We start from the raw sequence: 24,640 nt of genomic DNA on the forward strand, positions 1-24,640 counted from the left end.
TTCAGTCTCCCTTCTTAGGTTTGTTCAAACAGCACCGCTGCACTATTCACAAAACGTCTTACCCTCAGTGTATGGAGTCGGGTCTCCTATTCTACCAGCAACTTCTTCTGCAGGCTTGATGACGTCAATTTCCAAAATGATGACCACTCGCCTGTAAGGACAAAACTCCATGAACAACAGGACGGAGCACTGTGTGTAGACTTTATATATTTATTGGAGTTGCCTGAACGCTTCCAGCGAGTCGACAGAAATCAAGAAAATAATGCATACCGTCCATCCTTCAGTATATTGGTCACATGCCTCTTCAGAACACAGATGCAGTTTGGAGCCAGCAGGTTCTCCTCGGCCATGCAGTTCAGCTGGGTGGAAAGCATGAAGGCTGCAAAGGTGGAAATAGGTGAGAGTGGAACGTCTGTTTTTTTAATCCCACACCCATTCATCATTTAGTGTCTAATAAAATGACATCATTTAGAAATAAAGATAACAATGAAGGGGAAAACTCAAACAAGTTGAGCTGCCTTTGTTTTAGATATACCATGACATGAATAACTGAGACTACTCACAGACAAACCTCTTTCATTCAGATTTATTGGGTAATTTCCACTGCAGAGATCCAAGATACAGGAAAAAGTAATGCGTTGGTGTTTTGGCCATTAAAACTACATCTTTATTAGCCCCAATTATAATTTCTGCTTTACTTCCTCTCTACAATAAGCTGCTACACATACCACATTACTGAAACTTGAGCTTGTTCTGTATTTATGTTATTTAAGTTTTGTTCAAGAAAAATAAATCTTAAAATGTCAAACCACGTGCCATGTTTTTTATTTTTACTTTATTAAATAGAATGACTTACATGATAGAGTATGACACCCGTCACTCATCATCACCCGAAATCGAGCGGGACCATTTCCTCCATCGATCTTACGAATGTTCTGAAAGGTGATAGAAGTTAAAGTGTTGAATATTTTTTACTCAAAAACTCAAATTGTGTCCAAATAAAGATCAAGTTCTTCTGACTGTGTGATCTTGCATCCTATAAGCCACCATTTTATTTTGTGTGTGTATGGTGCATTCACATATTGTGTCGTTCTGTTGCAAATAAAATACAAAAACTATCTGTGAGCTGCATTTGATGTTAGGATTTCTCTCCAGGAGTTTCCCTTGGTGTGAAAATGCAAACTGAAAGTTGCACATCAATATGTGAAATGCAGTTTCAGACACTCTTTCATACTATATCTGATTCAAACCTGTGTTACAGTTGGTCAAATTCATTGTGAGACAAGATAGATAAGACCTGTAGCTTAGTGTACATGTCAAATAAGTAGCAGTGTTGTAGTTGCTAAACATTAGTAAAGACTGTAAATTGTTTTTTTTTGTTAAATAATACTCACCACCAGCTGAAGGACTGCATCATTACCACCAGCACCCTTTGACAGAGCCTATAAACACAAACGGGTTTATTAGCTTGACTTTAAAGACAATCTGATATGTGACACCTGTTTTAACTTGAGAAATGTTTTCCCAAAGCTAACTCGACACTTCTACCTATTAACCTGCAGCTCATTTTAGCCTAAAATAAACAAACGTTAACAAATGCTAATGTGACTTTAAGCTAGCGTTGACAAACGTTAGTAGTTTTGGTCTGACTGTTACACTAGATGCAAAAGATATGCAAAAACAAACGACCGCTACTTAGCCACTCAGGCAGCTAAACAAAGACGGCACCACTCGTATGTAAAATTTTCGGCTTCAAAAACGTATTTTCTATCATTTCTTATACTTCAAATATTGATCTTACCTCTATCGCGCCCTCTGATAGTTTCGTCATGGCTGTACAGAAGTAATTCAGCAACGAAAAAACGACAACTTTACCGAAATCTTTAGCTTTACTAACAACTCCGTGCCTGTAATACTGACAGTACTCTGAGATTCGCTTCTGTGTGGCGCCAACAGCTTGGACAAACGCGCCAAGTGTCTGATTTGCTGCGGCAGTTTCCGTTTCCGCTCACAGACCTGAGTTCAGTTTGAAGCAGCGTCAGCGCCGTTAATATGCGGGAGACACGCGCATCGAGAAACTGACCCGAGACCAGCTGCGTCGAAGCCAGCGCCAAGCGCTAGGTGACGTCAGGCGCTTTTTGGGATGCGTTCACTGACATGTGAAAATAGAAGACTCAAAGATTAACGCTTCTTATTGTATTAAGAAAATACACCTATCAGGAATAACATTAAAACTACTGATATGAAAAGTAAATAACATTGACCGTTTTGTGACAATTCAATGTTCTGCTGGGAAACTTTTATACCTGGCATTCATATGGACATGTACCACCCACCTAGACTAGACCAGGCACCCCCACGCCATAGTACTGACACTCCTTGAAGGCAGCACCCATTCCCAGCAGGATGCAGTCTGACACAGACACACACAAAAACGCTTTAGGAACAACTAAAAAACATGAAAAACAGCACACAGTGTTGACCTGGCTTCCAAATTCACTAGATCCCAAACTGATGAAATATCTGTGGGATGCCCTGGAACAAGCCTGGTCTCGTATTCCTAAAGATTCTGAGAATCCTCTCGGAGAGCTCCTAACTTAGCCTAAAAAGTCCAAGCAAGGAGTCTTATTTTAAGAGTGATTAAAGAACATTCTCAGAGATCTCTCACTGAGCAAGGAATGAACAGAAACTCTTATCTTGGTGTGGAGGTGTGGTTTCTAGGTATGAGTCATCATTTCAAAAGGTTTTCAAAATCATTTCAAAATCATAGACTCAGACCTCTATGAAGACTGTGTAATTATAAATAATACTTTACATCAAAAGAAAATCTCTGTTAAATAAATAGTAAGGTATACTTTAAAATTATCCTCCAAAATGTGTGAAAACTCAGGCACACTCGGACAGTATTCACATGCTGATAGTTTACCATGCTGGTCATTTCTGCACTTCATCCATTTGGTATTAACGAGGGTAAAATGGCTCGGTTTTCATCAATTTCTGTGATTGCTAATAAGAAGCTATAAGAAGCAGTGTTGGTTGGCGTTCAAGTCTTCCACAAACCGAACCGAAAAGAAGTAGGAAACCCAACTGGACAGAGGAACAGTGTTTGCTTCTGGCTCAATTGGTCAATGTGAATAAAAGTGTTTTGAGACGTAGATTTAGCCCCAATGTCACACTACAAGCCAAGAAGCAGGCCTCCTTTCTGCCATTTTCTCCTCTGCTTAAGACACTCCTAAGCCCCCTACAAGTCCTCCTCCCTGCTCTTAACAGATCTCACCTTAGGAGCTCCCTTAAGAGCTAAGATTCTTTAGGAATACCTTTTATCTTTACCAGGATCTACTCTTAACTTTGAGGGGAAATTCTTAGAAAACATCATTCATTCATTCATTCATTCATCTTCTATACCCGTTTAGTCCTGTTAAGGGTCACGGGGGTCTGCTGGAGCCTATCCCAGCTGTCATCGGGCGAGAGGCAGGGGTACACCCTGGACAGGTCGCCAGTCCATCGCAGGGCTAACACAGAGACAGACAACCATTCACACTCACACACACATCTACGGCCATTTTAGAACCACCAATTAACCTAATGAGCATGCCTTTGGATGGTGGGAGGAAGCCGGAGTACCCGGAGAGAACCCACACAGACACAGGGAGAACATGCAAACTCCACACAGAAAGGCCATGGATTTCGAACCGGTGACCTTCTTGCTGTGAGGCATCAGTGCTAACCACCTCGCCACTGTGCCGCCCAGGACACATCATGATTCCAAGAATTTTCTTAGAATTTGACCGGTAGGAGCAACTCTTTGCGCTAAGAATCTTTAGGAATGTGGCCCCTGATCCACAGAGGATCCTCCCCTCAACCCATAGGACCCCAAAGGCCCCCACTAACAACATTCTGTTACCAGACACCACAGGACACCCTCAGAAGACCCACGTCCATTCTCTGATGAGTCACAACTGTTTTGGAGACCTACACAATATTAGGAAGGTGGTCATAATGTTATGCCCAATTGGTGCATTCTAACCGCTTTTGGGTTAGAAATGAACAAAGCCTTGAATCAGCATGGATTTTGATATTATGGCTCATGACATCTGGGCCACGTCCTGCCCAACACTCGCCTGTGCCATTGCTCAAAGTGCCAAAAGTTTTCCAGATTAGTCTATGTGGGTGACTTTTAAATGATGGACACTTAGTTATAATAGGTATTACAATAAATATGATATTCATAAAATGACATACAAACACCTAATGCTCATTATTTTACTTTTATTGCATCCAGACAGAATTTTAATCACTTCTGCTTTGTAACAAACACGAAGAGAAAAGGACAGGACAAGAAATCTACCATACCTACTTACAAAATAAAAAGAACAAAGTCAAAGCCAATTGACATTTTGTCTGCGAGATCATCTGCTTTATCTTATTCCACTCAGAGTGCCTTAACATAAAATGTATACTCATGACATGTGATTCAAATCAATTCAGTTTATTAGCCCATTAGACAACACATTTCAACATTCACCAACATACACACAAATGCAGTCACGCTCTGACATTGCAACGGATTCGTTTGGATTCACATGTTGACACTGTGGAAAATGTATTTTATCAAATGTAAGACATCAACATCAACATCAAGAACTATGACTATGAACATCTGTTCGCGTAATTACAACCAGGACGTGTCGTCTAATGCAGCACAATTATTTAAATGAGATATTCACATGTTAAAGGGGACTCAGAGTGCCTCGCTGTGTTCAGTTGGTAATGAAACAAACAAAACACACATATTTTGATCCTGCTAAGCGATACTATGCACTTAGTCTGTACGATCATATCCCTGGAAGAGCTGTACAAGCTATTAGTCCCTACTTAGGCGGGCCTCCAAAAGTGCCCATGTGATTCTTGTCTGGGTATCCCGTTTTATCTTTGCTTCCAGATGATTCTCTCTCCATGATGGGCGCTCCAGGGTTAGGGTTGTTGATGACTCCCATGAAGATCGGTACTTGCATCTTATCATCCATAAGCGCAAAGAAGAAGGGCTGGCTGAGGTGGAAGACGGGATTAGATGCCCTTGAGATGACCACGGTAGTGGCTGCAGCAGCCTCCGCTCCCTCCTCATTTATCTCAATGCCAGACTTGTGCATCACGCTGGACACCAACAGAGGGCCGTCCGCAATCTGAGCCAAGTTGGGACAGGAAAACATCTCTCCAAGGCCTTCCACGGATCAGAAAAGAACAACGTTAATTGGATAAAAATGTTTTTTTCTATCAATACATACATAAAAATAACTATAAAATAATGAGGTCTTACCTAATTTGGTAAAAACTTCCTGCATCTCTTGAGCATACTCCAGTTTGAATTTGGGGACTTTAACTTGAACAGCCCGTTCTTTGGGCAGACGTTCATACAAGTCGGAGATTTTCAGCTTTGCAGAAAGCGAAGACACGTTCACCTGCCCGGACAAGGGCATGACCACCAGCAAACTCATTGACTTCAGGAATTGGAATCTCGCCACCTGCGCAGGGAAAGGACACGGCGTTGTAATGAAGGTTTTGTCAGGGATGTAAGTTTCCACCAAGTTTGTCATTCTAAAGCTCCATCTCACCTGAGCGTCCAGTTCATAATCGATAAATGAACGCAGCGGATGTTTGGCGTCTTCCATCACTTCCACATTCACCATGTGATCGTCGTCCAGATAGAAAACACCTCTGGTGGTGAAGCGCGGGTCAAATCGAGCTTTCCATTCGCCTGCGGGAGCACAGTTGGAACACTCGGTTGGAGGACATTTCAAAGCTCATTTCCAGTCTCAGTGGATTCATATACAAAGCAAACACAAACACACATCTGCCATGACATGAAACTTCACTTCTCATTCACCTTTGAAGTAGACAGCGTTGATGAGCATGAGGAGCACATTGGGCGGCAAAGCGGACAGGAAGTCAGTCATCTTTCCCTGCGTTTCATTCTCCACCCAGTCGTTTATCCTCTGCAGGCTCTCCAGTAATGCTGGTTCGGAGGAATATAACCGCCGAGACTCGTTGACAAACTGTTGCTTTGGCTCAAACCCTAAAACACATAAACACGCCTTTAGGTGTTTAGGTCAGCATTAATGAGTAAAAAAGAATCTAAAAATATAACAGCGTTTCTTTAAGTATGACCTGTGCAGTTATTTGCCAATAATAATATTTATAGGAAGTAACCTGGGCGCAGAAAGATGCGCGTGGCAATATTTAGATCACTGTTTCGGAGCTGCTCCAACACATTATGCAGAGACTGGTGGTAGCAAGGGAGAGTGTCTTCATGGAGATGATGCATCAGCAGCTCCTCTGTCTCATTTACTGCACCTGCAAAGAAGAGGGGTGCGATAATTGGCTGAGAGTGCCGGTCTCCAGACGGCCGTAAACTGGGGCAAGTTGCTGACACAATTAATCAGATGTGGTAATTACATGCAGTACATGCAGACAACAACAACCTGCAGCGCTGGTAAAGTGCGTCATGAATAGCTGAGGCAGGACATACCTAGAGCCAGCTGGGAGAGGGCTAGAGATATGCTTAAAGGGGAAATAATAATATTCGGCTTTTCCGGCGTTGTCTCCAAGTTCTGCAGCAGCTGCACACCGAGTTTCTGAATGGCAGCAGCGATGGCCTCCTTGGACTGTGGGCTTCGGCCGATAGAAAGGCAGCCCTTGACATGTTCCTCATCTGACGATGATGTTGGGATTTCGGCTGTTTCTGCAGGTTCTGGTGGTGGTGGTGGTTCAGTGCTGCTTTCTCCTGTCTATAGGCAGGAAATGTTAATTAAGTCCAAGACAGTTTATTTAGGCAACCAGAACTCTGCTATGACACAGTGAACAGAATAAACTCTCAAACCTCTCTGGGGTGACTGGGCATCAAAGGAATTAGAGGCACCAAAGGGACTGACTCATCTTCAGCCACCTCGGCATTCTGTCGAGCAGAAAGATAGTAAGAGAATCAGCGCGGAACATAACCCAACATGTATGATCTCTTCAAGGTGATTTATTAATATCAGTGGTTTACAGTGGCTCCTGGGCTGCAGAGACAGATCAACAGGAGTGTCAGGCAGAGGTCCATGTCCTCACAACTGTAAAAGAGAAAATGTGTTTGTGTATCCTGCTCACTTTGTCTGAAACAACAAATATACCTTTCTGGCTCGAAGCACTGATGCAATGAATCAATCAATACCCTTCTGAAGTCCACATACTCACTTCTCCGGCTAGTAGTAGCACACTAGTTTAAGGAAAATGATAAAACATCTCATTCTCAGCTTTGTTTTAAATCCTTTGCTGCACTCTCTGCAGATCTTTCACTCTACTTTGACACCCAGATCATCTAGCTTTAAACGTGAGAGGCAGCAGAACTGTAGATTGCATGCCAGGATTCCCAAAAATAAAACTGCAAAGTGTGTGTCTTGTGGTTTTTTTTTTTTTTTCCGGCAGTTATCCAGGCTACTGGAGCACATTATAATACAGCAGATTTAGGTTTTTCCTTTTACGGGGCGGAAAACCAATTTGTCTTGGCAGAGGCAATTTCGTCAAACAGCATTTTGCGGTATTTTTAGTCATTCTGTATTAAAACCATCAAATGTCAAAAACGTATTAATAAAATGAAAGACATCTTAATTAGTGTAGCAGCATCGCCTCTATGGCATACCTTACATAAACACACAAAAAACATCCATCCATGAGAAACATTAAACATATTCCGCTCAGTCTTAAAACTATTTAAATGTCCCGTAAGTAACCCGATTATTAAAAAATATCTGACCTTACCTTCTACTTAAAATAGAAAATAAACCTCCTGGCTTGTCCAAAAAAGGCGCGACTAAGGACTGTGGAAAGCAGTATTCCAGAGAGTAAAAGATTGGCACTAGCTCAGCAAACAGTTAAATATCAACCTCCATTGATCGGGGCCTCATTTAAGCCACTATTTGTTTGTAAATGCAGCTGCTGAGACTCCTCCAGGGTTAAATATTGAAGACACATGCAGCGTGTCTGCAGGGGGAGGGGAGGGGGGCAGGTGATAATATCATGACACAACGACTAAGTCTTTGACAGGGAACATGACATATTATTTGCAAAGGTGTGGTAAATCCAATTGTGTGAGCGGGTAAACAAACACAACTTGCTGCCTCCGATGTCAGAGGACACAAATTTCCCATTTGACACAAACAGATATGGACAACGGACTGCTCCATATTAAGAAAAATAAAAAAAATAATCACAGCTTTGTGTCGGGATCAGTAATATTGACGAGAAAGATGAAGAAACAAGGGGAAACAAAGAAAGCTATCTGGCTGATTTGGTCACATTTCACTACTAAGCAGAAACGGTATCTTCACAGATCACATGACCGCCATCAGCAAACACCAAGAGGACTTTGTTCAATCTGAGCTCCGGATGATTCAGCCAAGATCGGAAGAGAAGACTCAGAGCAACAATCAATCCCGGTGATTAACAAAGAACAGCTGGAACACACGAGAAAAAAAAAAAGATGGAAGAGATCATTTTTATTAATCCACTTAGCAAAAAAAAAAAAACGCTGACGTCTCTTGATGTTCAGAGAGATATTAACTGTAACCGATTATCAGTGAGACTTTCTTTTTTTAAAACAAAAAAAACACTCGCCAGAGCGCTATGAGCAAATAAATAGAAAAGTAAGCGAACTGTTTTACAACATGTTGGTCCTGAAATCAAGAGAAGAACGAGCGTTTGCGTTACAAAACAAGGAGCAGGTTGAACCACATTTTTTATTCATTTCTAACATTTGTTGGCATTTTCTCAACACGTTCATATGCAGTTACATATAAAGGTTAAAATACAAAAAACTGTTTATCTTGGCATTGACTGGTCCTACGTTAGCTTTTGGAGTCAGAAAATCGGAAAGCGATTCTGTGAGTGAGTGAGTCTGGCACACGCAGTCGAAGCGGCATCTGCCGAGATATCCTCCCGGTATCAACGTTGCTACAGGTGCTGAGCGCTAAATCAAGAACGACCTAAACCTGGTTTAGAAAATCCCCGAAGCAACTTCAAGTAATTTATTAGTGGATAAAAACATTCAGACTTTAAAATGTGAGTGAGAATCTAAATGTTACAATTCAGGCCATATTTGTGCAGTAGATTAAAGGCTGTGCATCAGTAACTAGCTTTTGTACGTGACGACAACTTCCGGCGTCCCCCCTCTCTGAGAAGGTACGCCGAGACGGTGGTCACAACAGCCAGTGTACGATTATTGTTCATGATGTACACACACACACACACACACAAAAATCACTGTGAAACGACTCTCATGGAACACGGAGTTAACACTAATACAAACAAACAATTTGATCTACAAATACTGCATAGTTTAATCAGTGCATTTGGATACGCATGTATTCTATCGTTACGAGAAAATGGAAGGTGAGGTCAATGTATTTTTGGTTTTGTTATGCATCTATTTGGAAAAGTGTAAACACTACATAACCCTTCCTGAGCATGTCTTCCAATTCATTCTTTTGAACAGAATAACTGGCCCAGTCAAAAGAATAAATGAACTTGTCAAGATGAGAGTTTTACCAATATATAATATACATCTATAAGCTCTTTAAAAAAAAAAAAAGGAATTTATTTTCAATGTGCATGATAAATTGTCAAGAGTGTGGCACACATTTCCTGTTCGTCAGATTCAGTGCCAGCAGCCAGACTGGCAGGATTCCTTAGACAATGTCTCTACTTGTGCCTCATTCAGAAAACAATTTAAAGGAACTGACCACCTTTTCCTACTAGTATACAATTGACCTCAAGCACATAAGGGAGAGTTAGAGAGAGAGCGAGAGCTCAGACATCTGGTGTCTTCACAAATAAGACACTTCGAAGGTCAGTCGAGAGAGTACTTAACGTAGCTGGGAGCTATTGATTTAAGCTAATAGCCTAATGGCCCCATTCTCAGAGCCCAGGAGCAGTAGCCTCTTGGTGGGTAGGACTGCCAGGCTAGTCAGAGTGCCGCGGAAGTTCTCCGAGCTTAGCTTTGTGCTGCTGACGGGGCTCACAGAGATATCGGCCATGGAGTACACCCCGATCTTGTTCGCCACCGTCCCGGTAACAATCTCCGAACCGTAAAGGTCGAAGGCGTGGATGGGGTCAGACTGCGACCTGTACTGGCGGAGGGGCTTGTGTTCGAGATCTTTCCACACGGTCAGAGTGTAGTCAGTGGAAGAGCTGATGACCAGGTTTCCCTCTGCAGCCTGGAAAACAAATCAAGAGATGAGGTTATAGACTGTTGGGTACCAGGGAAAACACAAGTCACATCAAATATAAGAAAAATAAAAACAGGTGACTAAATATAAATCTATGAAAGTAAATTCTTGGGAGGAAGTTAATTTCATTTTAAAACTCAACATGCGCCACAGACACAGAGACAGAAAAATCAGCCTTCAACCATATTTGTTTATATCCATGTTTACTCATTGTCTACAGTTACTGACTGCCACTCTAAAGTTCATAGCTTGAGATACAATGAATGTAATTTTGTAGTTTTTCATTTCCCTGTTAAAAATGAAAACAAAGACAGGCTACTACAGGAATGAATTTAGGGGAAGTCTGAGTGATACGAATGTACCAATGAGAACCGCAATGCTTTTTTTCTAATGAGTAACCTGTGTCCATATTTGCCTAAACTTGGGCCTTTACAACTAGAGATACAATCCTTGACCTAATTTGGGGTTAAATAAAGTTTGCGCTCTGTTGACAGCAGATTTGCTGGGTACAACTTTCACCATCTCTAGTACGTCTGCACCGCTACCCTCGGATAATGTCAAAATAAAAGCCACATGGCAGATCGTCTTCTTCATTATTTATCGCGCGGTTACTGAAAGGTACAGCCACACCTTCGAGTTGTGTCTGTGACGTGACGCAGGAATACAGAAACGGTCTCTTACAGCCGTTTTCAAATAATAGCAACTATTCAAACAAAGGCTGATTAAAAATATAATATTCCTTTTCTTGACAACAGCAAACTCATAAACGCTTAAAAAATTGTTTGAGTTTTTATGAAAGGAAAGGGGAGATAACCTGTTTAAACCGAAGTCACAACCTGAATAAATTCAAGTAAAATAATAAACAATGTAGACAATTCAAAAAGAAGTCTAGGTCAGACGTTATGTGTACGGTCAGAGAGGAAGAGTCAACACAAGTGATTCACTTGCTGATGTGCACTGCGTGGGATGTGACTTTTACAGCTGCGGTCAGAAGTTTCCACCGTTTACCAAAAAGACTTGATGTGACTTTGTGCACGCCAGATTGTGCTGGCTGAAACATCAAAACTTAAATAATAGCAGCAAAGGACACTAAATATGTGTTCGACTCTCATTACCCCACAATCTTGCTGCTCAAAACACTATTTTACAAGTATTTACAGAAAACAAGTAAATGGAAATAAAATTATTATTTTCAACAATTTGGTTTGTTGTATTTAATAATATACCAATCATCGATGCCTCGCTGTTATTTCAAAAATCCTACCACGAGTAGAGAAACTGTCCCTGGTGTTTTCAAGCGAGTTTAAACGTTGAAACACAAAGTTGGATGACAGCGTATAGCACAACTGCCAATTTATGTCCCACGCTGGACGACCCACGTCTTCTGTAAACAACTTCACAGGTACTTGGTGTAACAGGGGTTAAAGTTAAAATGTCCCAACCGTGTAATCAAGGTATCATTTTATAGCAGCGTAACATATTTTATAACAAATATCAGATATTTCTGGATATGAACATAGAAAGCCAAAACAAGTATTTTCCTGTTTCTCCAATTACTTTTTCATATTTTGATATATGTTACAATATAAATTTGGAAATAGACATGTTATGTATAGTGAATTTATTCAATTGTTTTACTGGTCGACGTAGACTATAACAGGGGTGTCAAACATACGGCCCGTGGACCAAAACACGCCCACCAGAGTGTCCAATCTGTCCAAAGGGACAAAAGTGCAAAAATTCAATAAAATTGGCACCTATTCCTAATTTGTCCACTAGGGGTCGCACTGCTTTAGTAAGAGTTGCGGACATAACACAACACTGAGACCCAGAACTAAACAGTAGATGGCAGCAATGCGGCGCAACGGCACTTATTTCTCTTAAGAAATTTCAAGCCGTTCATAAAATGTCAAGGATAAAAAGACAGTTCATTAAATGTAAGCATTTTTACATTTAACAAAGAAAAGCTGTCATTATTTATAGGTTATTATGCTGTAATGTTATTGGTCCGGCCCACTTGAGATCAAACTGGGCTGTATGTGGCCCCCAAACTAAAAAGAGTTTGACGCCCCAACATTTTGCTGAGATGGTGACGTAGAAAGGAAGGAATGTTTTTAATATTTCCTCATTTGAGACACACTAGAAAGTAAGCGTTAGCCGTCAAACAAAGTATTTTATTAAATTTGTTTCATATTTGGAAATAACCTTTCCAATGCTCTTGAAGTGTGGACAGCTGAGACACTGATTTGTCCGTGCAATAGCACTGTGTCTGTCCTGGGACCTTCTACACCATAGGTCATTAACTGGCGGACCGCGGTCCGAGTCCGGACCCAGAGATAATCCTGTACGGACCCGGAGCTATAATCTATTTTATACGGTAGATGCATTTTACGGGATAGTTTTAACAAGCGAGCGCAGCTTTTTTTTTTAATTTTTTTTTTTTTTTTACTACCAATGCCGTTGTAAACACTAGGAAATGAATTGACCAATCGCGTACAAGTTAAGTCATCCCACGTGATGCTTCTCAGCCAATCAACTCTCGGCATTCCCGGCCGTTGACAGCGGCAAAGTCAAAAAAAAATGACAGGACAATAGAGAGACAGAAAGAACGATAAAGAAAGCAATACACAGAGAGAAGACGATCAGAGGAGTGATTTGGAGACAGGGAGAGGAACAAAGACGATTAACACACGGTTGGAAGAGTCTGGACCAGGGAGAGAAACAGCCGCTCAGGGAGTGAGACGAGTGAGATGTAGCCCTGTACATCATGACCATGTTTGGCTCCACATACAGTTGTGAAGCGGCTTTCTCCACAATGAACATAATTAAGACAAAATATAGGTCCAGGCTCACCAATGAACACCTCCAGATGTGCATGAGAATGGCCCTGACACCATTTAAGCCCAGATTTAAAATCCTGGCAGGAAAAGCTACAGCTCAGTTCTCTCACTGAGTAACAGAAAGAAGAGAAGTGGAATATAAGAGGGAAAGACAAAGAAACTGAAGTGTTTAATTGTTAGTTGTTGTTATTTTTTCTCTTTTTTTTTGAAATGCAGCACTTGAGAGGGATACTGTATCTCTGCACTGACAAATATTGTCAAAATGTTAATGTTTTATAAAATGTTTATTTCTCTGTTATTTACACGCAGATATTGATACACACTAATGCAAGGACATGATGTTCCGGACCTTTGCTTGAATAAATTTTTTCTGACTGGACCTCTTTGCGTTTTAGTTGAATACCCCTGTTCTACACCATACAACCACTTCACACCAGGATGGAGCCACTCATCCCCCACCCCTGTCCTTCACAGCAGACCAGGTGAGAAAAGGGTTCAGGGAGATAAAAGTGAGGGAAGCAGCTGAACCGGATGGTATCAGCTCCAGGCTCCTTAAACAACGTACCCTCAAGACCTCAGACCGGTGGCTCTAACATCCCACCTGATGAAGACACTGGAGAGACTGATACTGGGACATCTCCGCTCTGAGGTGGGCCTCTCCATGGACCCACTGCAGTTTGTCTACCGTCCTAATGTTGGAGTGGAGGACGCTGTTATCTTCCTGCGACATCGAGCTCTTTCTCACCTGGAAAAGCCCGGCAGCACTGTGAGAATCACCTTTTTTGATGTCTCAAGTGCGTTCAAGACCATCCAGCCGGTGATTCTGAAGGACAAACCAGAGAGGACGGGTGTGGACCGCCAGCTGTCTGAATGGATACTGGACTACCTCACAAACCGACCACAGTTTGTGAGAGCCAGGAACTGTGTGTCTAACCTGGTCACCAGCAGCACGGGTGCTCCACAGGGAACTGTCATGGCCCCCTTTCTTTTCCACCCTCTACACAGCAGACTTCAGACACAACACCAACAGGTGCTGCAGAAGTTCTCTGATGACGACGCAGAGTACAGAGGACTAACGTAGAACTTTGTGGACTCAGCGAAACCACCTCCTGATCACTGCTGGGAAAACCAAGGAGATGGTGGTGGATTTTCGCAGACGCCGTTCTGCCCTCCCCTCATCAGTGAACATCCAGGGAATGGACATTGAGGAAGTGGACTCTTACAAGTACCTGGGTGTTCTCCTCAACAACAAGCTGGACTGGACTCACCACACTGATGCACTCTACAAGAAGGGACAGATCAGGATCTACTTTCTGAGGGGACTGAGGTCTTTTGGAGTGAAAGGGGCACTCCTGAAAACCTTCTATGACTCGGTAGTGGCATCCGTCATTCTGTACGGAGTGGCCTGCTGGAACAGTAGCATCACAGAGAGGGAGAGAGGAAGAAGCTGGACAAGGTCATCAGGAAGTTCAGCTCTGTCCTGGGCTGCTCTCTGGACTTAGTGAGGGAGGTGGGTGACAGGAAAGTCCTGTCATCCATGCTGGACAATGAGTACCACCCCCTGCATGGTGAGCTGACAGCACTGAGGAGCAGCTTCAGTGACAGACTACATCACCATCGCTATGTGAAGGAAAGATTCAGAAGGTCTTTCCTTCCTGCTGCTGTTAGGCTCCACAACGGACACTCTTAATATGTGCAATATTATTACACCTCAGGGTTCAACACTTTCACTATTTACTATATACTGTGTACAACTTCATAACCCAGTTACACCTGGTCCATCTGCGCAATATCTGACAATCATCTGTGCAATTCAATACCTTTTGTATATATCCCAGTACTTACAAACTGCAATTTCCCCATTGCGGGACAAATAAAGGTTTTTCTTAATTCTGAATTCTGTTGCACGTCAAACCTGATCTCTTTCCCGTTTCTTGGCTCTGGAGTGGATACCCAGGTGCAACACTATTCAGTAACACAGATGTATGGTCAATAAAACTATATAAGAATACCTTCATTTGGAGGATATCTCCTTCATGAGCTGGCCAGCCCTTGAGTATCAGTCCTGTGCGAGCATCTAGCACAACAATGCAGCCAGATGAGAAACCTGCAGCCACTGTGCGTCCTGAAGGGCTCACTGCCAGGTAGCGGATGAGTCCAGCGCTCACGCTGTTGTATGCCAGGCGAAATTCATGCTGGGTGCACAAGGGGGGGGAGATTAGTTAATGTCAAGACTGAAATAACTCTACAGAAGAGTGTATAAACATTTGAAAACACAGTAATGATGGTTAATTAGTGGGTGGTGTTTGACCTATGTCTACACAGAATGAGCTTGCTCAGTGAAGTTGCTACCTGCAGTCCAGGTTTGCGAGGATCAATGAAGCGGAGAACAGAATCCGCACTGCCAAACACAACGCTACACTGCGGAGCAGGCATCGTGGTGACAGCTGTAATGGGATTCTTTCCATCCACGGCTTCATACCAGCGGATGGACTTGCCTAAGGACAATAGATAAAATGTAGTTAGACAAACAAGTATGCAAGCAAATGTATATGCTCCAGATGATTTCTAATCATGGGGCTGACATTCAGGAAATGCACTGAACTTAATCTCCCGCACCTGTGTACTGGTCCCACAGGTGAACAGTTCCATCACAGCTGACTACCTCCTGTGAAGTCTCCAGCTGTCCAACATAAAAGACTGACTTCCGATGTTCGTTATAGGAGAGGTGTGGCTCCATCTCTTGTGTCCCATCACCGTGGTTATACAGAGGCCAGAGTTTCACAGTCTTGTCTTTACTACCAGAAAGGAAGCAATCCTCCCCTGCCATTGGCGCCAAACACTTTATGGTGCCTGAGTGGCCCAGGAAACTTTGCAGTCTGATCTGGTGGAAGTGGAAATGTGGATCCTGTTGATTGAGACCGATCTCATACTGCCAGTAAGCCAGCCAGTTGCCCTGAAGGGAGCGGCTACTTCGAGGGAGCTCTTGCTTCAGGGCGCTGTCCTCTGTGGTGGGGCCTGTCACCCAGGAGGAAGAGACAGACGTTGTGCCAGAGGATGAAGTGGTGAATGTGGAGGCAGTGGTGTTGATGGGTGCGGTGCGGCTGGAGCGGCCCCAAGAGTTGGCCAAACCAAGATTGGGACTCCCACCATAGTCGGTGTCTCGGGACACTTGGATCCGGTTTCCTACCAGGTGGCTGCCGAACGTGCCTGACTCGACCGATTCTCCCACTGGTGTGGAGCTAGTTGAGGGAGCAGGGAAGGGGCTACCACCCACGTGTCTGCCAAAATCAGAAGATGGAGGTGGCTCAACCCTGGATGCCGCAGTGAGATTCGTCTCTGGACCAGCCTGACTCAAACTCTTATGGTAGGACTGGACCAACTGCCACACCAGCTCATGATTAGGAACCAGTTTCCGAATTGCTGCATCGCCTACAAGAATGACAACAGAACACAGCTGAGGTGTAAAAAATGTATTCCACTTTAGAATAGAGAGTGCATCCTGCTGTAATTACAAAGAAAGTTTTTTTTTTTTATTACAAAAGGTGGGAAATTTCCTACCTATCAGGCAGTAGAAAGGGATGTAGGAGGCATGGGCCATCTCAGCGTTAAATACAGTCTGTAGCTCCTCCAAGACCCCCATCTCATATGTTACGTTTGACTCCTGAGGTGTGCAGACATCCACTACCGTGACTTCACCCACAACTCTGCGAGGGGCATTCTCCAGCTACAGAACAATTATATTTATGCAGTTTTAATCCTGGTAATTCATGTCAAGTCCAAGAAACGTAAAAATGTAATTATAAGGTTAACCTTGATCTAAACTGCTTACAAATGCATGAACTCCTTTTTCATTATTTGTGTCTTATTTTTATCAGTATTGTAACAAATAAACTTAGCGTAAAGCTTATCAGTTCGAATGTATTGTTCATGTGCAGGTCTATTTTTGTAAGGACCAACATCCGTCTATGGGTTCACATTTGTTTTTCATGATCAGGTAAATGCTAGGTTTAGGTATTTAGTTGGGCTAAGGCGCTACATACGTGTTCCTGTGTTTGTTCATGCATACCTGGGGCTGTAGAGAATGCAACAGAGAGAAAACGGCAAAGAACCGACACAGAGTGTCAGCCATATGCAGTTGCACCATCTCCTTCCCGATGCGCAGACAGATGAGAGCCATTAGGCTGACTGTCTTGAGACAAACCGCAGTGCGTGTTTGCACACCACTGGGGAACCTACAGAGTACAGCAGAAAGGGGAGAACCAAAAATAGGTGATGGGCAGGTCTACAGCAGCATAGTGTGTTACTATTCTATCTCAACACCAGATATGAAAAAGACACTTAGTAAAATAGCTACTTGTGAAAGTGAAAAATAAAAGTCATGCTTGATGATATATATGTGTATATATATATACAGGTTTGTGTGTTATTTACCCCATAGAGGGGGTAGTAAGCAGGTCCAATAGTGGCAGAAGCACATCCTGATTAATCTTCATGAGCATGTCCATTAGAGTGGTATCAGAGAGAAAGACGATGATCTTCTGCGTGAGCGCCACAGCTCCGAGCAGACTTGCTTCCTTCCGTGTGTTAAGACGTTGTGAAGAAGGTGGAGACACCTGGAAAACACGCATGCTTGTAAACTCAAAAGCATAATTTTCTACTGTTACTTCATTATGCAATTTGAACAAACATGCAAACGTAGAAATGCATGTGTGTCTTTCTTTATCTTACCAGATATCCTATATACGGCAGGTACTGGTAGGTGAGCACGGGCTCTCCATAGAGCTGAGCTATGTAGATGAGACAGTCCAACACAGGTCCTGCTGTGTGGTCACCCACCACAGGTTTCTTCTCATACACACTACCCATTGCTGCGCTCTCCAGAAAGCTCTCCTCAGATGCAGGCACCACAAACTGATGGTTTTCAGGTCCTACAGGTAGAGAACATGATAAGGTTGGAGAAAAAACAACTAGTAGCACATAACACTGATGGAAAAAACAAAACTCCAAAGCATGGTTTGGTCATAATAAATGACACTGCTTTTCATGTTGGAAATATACGCACCTATATAACAGTTTGTGAGCAAACGCAGCAAATTTTTGGCTACGTATCGAGACGTCACAGTTGGTCCAAGTTTCGCTGATAGCCATCGAATTGTTTTGCAGACTGTATCTGTGTGTAGGAACATAATTTGAAAATTAGACATTATCAGTTAATTAAAAAACACAACGTTTTACCAAAGCCTTCATTATTCACTCACCTAGAAGAATCTTTTGCTCCTTTTCCTCAGACTCTCCAGATGGATCTTGGTCGTCGTCCTCCTCCTCCTCCTGTCCTTCCACAGTGTCTTTCTCCGTCTCTTCCAGTGTCATTCCATTCACACATTCGCCCTCTAGAGTGGCAACTGTGGTTCCAGAAGCTTCGGTGCAACCAGAGAGTGTGAGCTCAAGGTTGAGGGCAGCTGGGTCATCTGTCCCCTCTTTACCTTCAGTCTCAGTCACCTCTTCTTCTTCCAACTCTCCTCCGTCCTCTCCCTCACTGGCATGCTTGAGGTCCTGGCTGCTGTCAGCTGATTTTAGACTGGCTCGATCCCGTATTGAGTCATCTCCCAGAGAGAGTTCACTTGTGCTGCTTTTGTCACTTAGTTTCCCCACGCTTAGAGACTCCTGGTCTTGATCCTTGACTGCAGAGTTCTGGCTCGGCTGTTTCCCAGCAGTCGCCCCTGCTCCACTATTGACATAGAAGCCATCCTGGAAGTCTTCTGCCTCTGAGAGAAACACTTGGTCATTGAGACTGATGCCAGATGAGTAGTCAACCAGCCCGGTGTCTCCCACCCCGCCAACAGCCCCACTGCCACCACCCATGTTGCTGCCAACAGAACCAGACGATGGCCCCACCTCGCCACACTGAAAGTCTTCCTCCTCCTCCTCTCCTAGATTACACATGCCAGTCCTCATCCCTTTACAAGTTTGCCCACTAGAGCCTGAGATGCAGCTTTCAAAGCCAGTGAGGACCTGCAGCACATGGGGGAGTAGGCCGGACAGAAACGCCTGCAGGCCGAGCCTCACAATGAGTTGCAGAATGAAACAGTCAGTGTAGAGATAAAAGCGTCCTCGAAGGAAGTGGGGGTTTTCATAAACACTCACCAGTGGTTTCAGTAAGTACTTGTTTGCATTTCTGGGACCCAGTACTCTAGAGATGGGCTCAAAAAGGTACCAAGCTGCATATACAGCTGTGGACTCCTCAACCATGAGGGTTAGAATGAAGGGTAAGAGAATCTCAAGACCCTCTGCCGTGATATTCTTTCGCAACAGTACCTCAAGCTGCTGCCACAGGTGAAAGACCACATCTCTTCCTTGAAGACTGCACAGAGATCCCATCTTGGAATGGTAGGAAAAGATAAAATGATGAAGTGCTGCAAAATAGGAAGGGAAGGGAAAGGGGGTTATGATGGAGTTCAATAGCTGGTTGGGGTTTGGAGGAGGGAGGCCATCGTGGATGGGCTCATATTTGAAAAGGAGTGGTTTTGGGCAATCTGCTTCTAAAGAGGGTTTCTCTATCAGCAACAGTGTCTCAAGAGCATGGTGCAAACACAGTGGCACATCACGGAGGTTGGCAGAGCATAGCTTCATAACCGCTTGGAAACGCTGTTTGAGGGGGGCAGATGGTTTCAGTCCTCTCAGTTTAGCGGAGCAGAATATCTCAGCGATGAGAACTCCAAGGGCCTGCATGTCTCTTTGGTAGAGCTGTGTAAGAGATGGTATAGCTTCAGTTATCAGGCCTTCTCTCATACAGTCACTAGAGGCTGCAGGATGCAAAACTTGAGCTTGAAGACTCTTCACCAGGAAGTTGTTCAATTTCTCCAGCTCTTCCAAAGGCTGCAGTGGGTTGAAGCCTTCAGGGAGATTAATCTTAACTTCCTCTGTACTAGCGACAGTCATACTCCCTTCCCCATGTTTTCTGTTCGTTGACCCACCTCTTGGTAACATGGCACTTCGGAAACCAGGACCGGCGCCACATGTGAAATCACCAGGGAATGAACTCGGAGAGTGAGATGCAATAAGTGCAGAGTGCTCTCCTCCTACTGCACTGACACTCGTCAACGGCACAGGGCAAGGTGCAGAGCTGGTTGAGCCAGTGGTTGCCAATGAGTCCAGAGCTTCTGTGCCTTGTTCAAGCTCTTCATCTCTGTCAACCATGGTCCAGCTACTGGACTCACATCCAGTGGACTCTGGCACCATTCCATCCACAGTGTCGGCAACAGTGTTTATCGGAGGGATGTGTAGAGAAGGCACATTAAGAGCAGCAAGGCCAAGGAGAGGAGGTTCTGCTGGGGCGTACAGGGAGGGAGATAAGCGGGGTGGGTGGGGCTGGTCAAACAGCTGAACTACACCGTATGTAGTGAGATTGGTGTGGTTGTCCACGAGGTGCAGGCACACATTCTTGGCCTTGACAGCCTCTTTACCTGACAGCTTATAGCCAAATGTGAGATCTATCCAGTGATGCAAATACTGTGACACCTCTCTGCTCTCCAGAAGGCGCCGGTGAACCTCAACAAACTCTTCACAAGATTTACACCAGGAAGGCACATCGAGGTCAGGCATGTCAGGGTGGATTGATCGGAAAATGGAAGGATCTGTGTAGAACTCTGGAATGCATTCATCGGGGGTCCAGCTCTGCATGCGCTCCATACTGGCTGGGTATTCATTGGGTTCCCACTGGGATCGGACATGGCTGCACAGCACTGACTTGGGCGTCTGCCGGGCTTTGTAGACATAATAGGTAATGTCTGATAGCACGTCGGATATGTGATGAGGTACGTGGAGGTGGTCAGGCTGTCCACCACCAATAGCACTTCCAAAGCCGCTGAGGTCTCCACCTACGCCGCCTCCGCCAACCCCATTACCCGCTGCAGCTGCCAAAGCCTCTTTGGTCATCTCATACGTAAAGTCCAGCTGCTTATCTCCCTTATTGAGCCTGAACTTTGACCTTCTGAGGTCTCGGAATTTTCCAAATGGCATAGTGAAATCCACCACCCAAGGCAGCACCGGGTGGTAATTAGGGTCTCCTTCTCGCCGCCCTGCTAACCTGTTCAGTTCCATCAAGTAGCGAAAGTTACTCACTCGTCCATGGACCCAATCCAGAACCAGTCTCTTCAGCTCACCAAAGCAGTCTTTGCAAAGTCTCTTGTTCTCTTGGTTCACATTTGAACTTTTTGGCTCTTGTCTGCCCGTAACATCACTGTCTGCCTCCCGTTCTGCCCCCAGTTCCTCATAATGGGCCAGGTTGAGCCTGAGACGGCTACAGAGCTGTTCATCAACTGCTACGTCCTGAAGAGACAGCTCTCCACAAGAGAGACCTGCTGCATGACAGGCCTCCAAAGCTATTAGCAACTGGTAGAGAATGAACAACACTTTGGCATGGCTGTTAGCAAGCTTGGCAGGGCTGAAGGAGACAATATCATGGAGCGAATACTGCGTGTAAGGTAGAATCACATATAGCATTTCTGCTGTCTCCAGCAGACATTCTGCTGGCAAAACATTGGGACACACATGGTCTGACTGAGACTTGGAAAAGCAAGATGAACTAGATGGAAAAGAGTTTTCTTTCTCCTTCTCTCTGGCCGGAGAAAGGGACGGCGACACTCTGTCAGATGAGATAAACGTGGAATTGAAGAGCTTCTGTAGTGCATGACGCACTGCGTCCACGGCTGCAACATGCATTTGCTCACTGGCTCCTGCATATGTCTGCACAAATTTGTAATGAGCTTCACGCCATAGATTCCTGAATAAAAGGGGCAAAAACAAGAAAGACAAATATTACTGGTTCAAACAAAAACTGCATTTTGGTATTTATTTATTTTACATTCAAATATGACTGATATACAGGTAAACTTAAGCTTAAAGTGCAAACAAGACATTAATTTAGGACGTCTATGCTTCAATTCAAATTCAATTGACTGTTTTGACTATATAATCTTTCCCTGAGCTAACCGGAGAATGAGATATCCTGACTGTAACAGGTCAACTGAACACCTGAAAGCATATTAGATGCTCATTTAAATACAAAACTAATACATAGTAACATGTTCTAGTTCATTTGAAGTGCAGCTCCAGGTAAAGTAATTAGTTCTGCACCAAACAATTACTTGATTACATATTCATTGAAGCCATTTTTCAATTAATTATTTACTCTAAAATATATATTTTTAAAAATCCATGTTTACAAAGCCCAGTATAAAGTCTTCAAGTTACTTTTCAAATGGGGAAAACTTGAGAATATTTCTGGGAAACAAAAAGACTTAAAGGTAATACGTTATCAAAGGAATCAGTCAGCTTACCAATAATCAGTTAATGGTTTCTGCTCTATCTTATATAATAAAAAAAATCTTCATCGAGATCTTCGTAAGGGTTGCTTGTTATCAAACTGACATTTTTATGTAGAATATAAAGTACGATCGGTACCTGACATTGTGCTGCGACACACACTGCATGGTTTTAACATAGGAATCATGTGACAGGAATTCCATTTGTTGATGGCATGGGTCTCTGGCCAATCTGTAGCTCAGCTTGCTTTTCCTCAGACCCTGAATGCACACTCGTGTCCATCCAGGGGGCAGCTTTGCCTGAGCAGACTGAAGGTATGTGCAAATCTCGGCCTCAGTGTTGCTGTCATAGCGGGCGCAGCGCATGATCTTCTTCTCCCTCAGACCCATCACCCAGCGCGCAGGAACAAGGGCCACGAGCTCTTGAGGACGGGGCCCCGGGCCTTGCTGCCGGCGATCAACCCCCAAGTCTTTCTCGACTGCATGCATCAGCCAATCCATTGTGAGTCTCCAAGGGCTTGATCCGAGTGGCACTCTTTTCTATGCTTTGTTCACCTTAGCATCTCCCGCTGGGGCTAATTTTCAGACGTCCATGGAGACGTAAGTGAAAGTCATCCAGGGCAGGGCTTATCTCCTCCTCTGCCTGCCAGTCTGGGGAAATCACTGAAAGGCATAAAAGGAAAATCAGATGGGTAACAACTTTCGGTTTAACAGTAACAGCGCTGTATAATGTGATTTATTGTTTTTGATAGAGGAGCAATGTGAATAGGGCTAGTTATCCCTGGAATCTGTGTCCAGCTCACATGACTGACCTGCCTCTGCCCCATCAACACATCGGCTCTAGTTTTCTTTATCATAACAGTCAATGAAACCGTGCTTAGACATAACAGAAAAAATCACTTCCTGCATCTGCACAGATGTGCATGTAACTGTGCTTGTTGCTAGCTCGCTGCAAGAGATAACATCAACAAAACAACAATGTCAACATTAAGCCGACACTGTAAATACTGTGAACTTTGAATAAAATATGTACAAGCTTCAGACGGTTGTAGCATATTTAAAAGTATCAACGAGTGAGCAGAGGAAGTGAGTTAAAAGCTTTAAATAGAAAAAGACTATAGGGGAAGTAACATCGAAACTTAGCTAACAGTTAGCTTGAGGAAGAGGCTAACGCTACGATACCAGACCAAATAAATCAGAAAGGCATCACATATTTATTAACATATTATTAAATAAAAGCTAAGCAACATCGGTTAGCTCATTAAATGCAACCCCACTGTAATTACACAACAATAGCAGCAAATTAAAAGCGTACAGCTCAGTGTACGGCTAGCTCACCTCTCACCACTTGTAGCGGTTGACAGTTGGCTAGTTAGCGGTTAGCTAACGGTGCACCCCGGATTCACGCATGACGAGCTGGTGCCACATTAACTTCACGAACGTGGGACCCGCCGCGGGGCTACGTGCGTGTGCTCCATCGTCTGTTGTGTACAGATAAGCGTCAGCAGACAGACGAGAGTCGGTCAGCCGTTGGTGTTTTGTTCTGGGCTAGTTGGAGCCATGTTTTAGAAGCGACACCTCACGTGACACGAGCCTCGAGTCATGTGATTAGTGCCCGCTGGTCGAGCTCGAGCGGCAGCTGCAAGAGCGAGACCGAGAGACAGGAGCACTTCCTCAATTATCTGCAAATGCATTTGAATAAGAGCGGAAATTGTTATGTGGTTAGTGGGGAAATGGCATAGACGGTTATCTGTAAATACATGGTCAGCCATAATGGAAAAAGAGAGACATTTATGGGTGTTATGATTTAAATTTGATTTAAATGAATCAAAATCAAATGTATTTTTGTGGTAAGGGAAGGACCAAACTACAGCCATTCCCATGGCACCCTGTACCCTTAAGCCATTTCATCCAATGTCATCTAGATAGATAGATAGATAGATAGTATAAAAATAGAATAAAATAAAATTGCTGTATGTACAATATATACTGTACATACATGAGGCAGTAAAGGGTGGATGGTATCAGGTATGATGTGCATTATTTGTGAATACTAATGATAATGCAGTAGTGACACCAAGTACGGAATGAGTATCGTATCAATAGTGCAAAAGTGGAATCACTATATGTGCAAAAGATGGCAGTGGGTAATGTATACATGTATAACATGTCTTATACAAAATATAATATGAAAACAAAACGCAGTCTTTAA

General features: G+C 43.6%; 3 protein-coding genes across 3 annotated transcripts in view; all 3 read right to left on the bottom strand.

Moving 5' to 3' along the window:
- rpa1 (replication protein A1) overlaps window positions 1–2,080 on the bottom strand; it is a 30,037-nt gene extending 27,957 nt beyond the window's left edge. The window contains exons 1-5 of the mRNA XM_084559118.1: window positions 1,802–2,080; window positions 1,395–1,442; window positions 857–935; window positions 271–379; window positions 63–151 (exon numbers count right to left, since the gene is read on the bottom strand). Coding sequence (XP_084415244.1) covers window positions 63–151; window positions 271–379; window positions 857–935; window positions 1,395–1,442; window positions 1,802–1,831 — 355 coding nt within the window. The 5' untranslated portion in view covers window positions 1,832–2,080. The remainder of the gene's footprint in view (window positions 1–62; window positions 152–270; window positions 380–856; window positions 936–1,394; window positions 1,443–1,801) is intronic.
- A 2,554-nt stretch (window positions 2,081–4,634) lies between these two features.
- serpinf2b (serpin peptidase inhibitor, clade F (alpha-2 antiplasmin, pigment epithelium derived factor), member 2b) lies at window positions 4,635–7,380 on the bottom strand. Its single transcript, XM_084558543.1, has 8 exons — window positions 7,046–7,380; window positions 6,878–6,952; window positions 6,527–6,785; window positions 6,208–6,351; window positions 5,885–6,073; window positions 5,613–5,755; window positions 5,318–5,522; window positions 4,635–5,221 (listed from the first exon to the last, which is right to left on the bottom strand). The coding sequence occupies exons 1-8, from the start codon at window positions 7,097–7,099 to the stop codon at window positions 4,872–4,874; spliced, it is 1,419 nt and encodes a 472-aa protein (XP_084414669.1). The 5' UTR covers window positions 7,100–7,380; the 3' UTR covers window positions 4,635–4,871.
- An 846-nt stretch (window positions 7,381–8,226) lies between these two features.
- wdr81 (WD repeat domain 81) lies at window positions 8,227–23,980 on the bottom strand. Its single transcript, XM_084558502.1, has 12 exons — window positions 23,767–23,980; window positions 22,568–23,091; window positions 18,364–21,887; window positions 18,168–18,275; window positions 17,834–18,033; window positions 17,537–17,718; window positions 17,172–17,337; window positions 16,664–16,829; window positions 15,722–16,534; window positions 15,455–15,600; window positions 15,115–15,297; window positions 8,227–10,250 (listed from the first exon to the last, which is right to left on the bottom strand). Exons 2-12 carry the CDS (start codon window positions 22,927–22,929, stop codon window positions 9,924–9,926), a joined length of 6,177 nt encoding a protein of 2,058 aa, XP_084414628.1. The 5' UTR covers window positions 22,930–23,091; window positions 23,767–23,980; the 3' UTR covers window positions 8,227–9,923.
- Between the last annotated feature and the right edge of the window lie 660 nt (window positions 23,981–24,640).

This window comes from Chelon labrosus (assembly GCF_963514085.1).
Source record: "Chelon labrosus genome assembly, chromosome: 13".
NCBI classification, from domain to species: domain Eukaryota; kingdom Metazoa; phylum Chordata; class Actinopteri; order Mugiliformes; family Mugilidae; genus Chelon; species Chelon labrosus.

Excerpts from the sequence above, each read along its gene's own strand:
- serpinf2b (XM_084558543.1), bottom strand. The coding sequence starts at position 7,099 with ATGGACCTCTGCCTGACACTCCTGTTGATCTGTCTCTGCAGCCCAGGA. Across the intron at positions 6,786-6,877 it reads TGCCCAGTCACCCCAGAGAG|ACAGGAGAAAGCAGCACTGA; the intron begins GTTTGAGAGTTT and ends TCCTGCCTATAG. Across the intron at positions 6,074-6,207 it reads GCGCATCTTTCTGCGCCCAG|GGTTTGAGCCAAAGCAACAG; the intron begins GTTACTTCCTAT and ends TATGTGTTTTAG.
- wdr81 (XM_084558502.1), bottom strand. The coding sequence starts at position 22,929 with ATGGATTGGCTGATGCATGCAGTCGAGAAAGACTTGGGGGTTGATCGC. Across the intron at positions 18,034-18,167 it reads GCTCACAAACTGTTATATAG|GACCTGAAAACCATCAGTTT; the intron begins GTGCGTATATTT and ends CTCTACCTGTAG. Across the intron at positions 15,298-15,454 it reads CTCGCAAACCTGGACTGCAG|CATGAATTTCGCCTGGCATA; the intron begins GTAGCAACTTCA and ends TTGTGCACCCAG.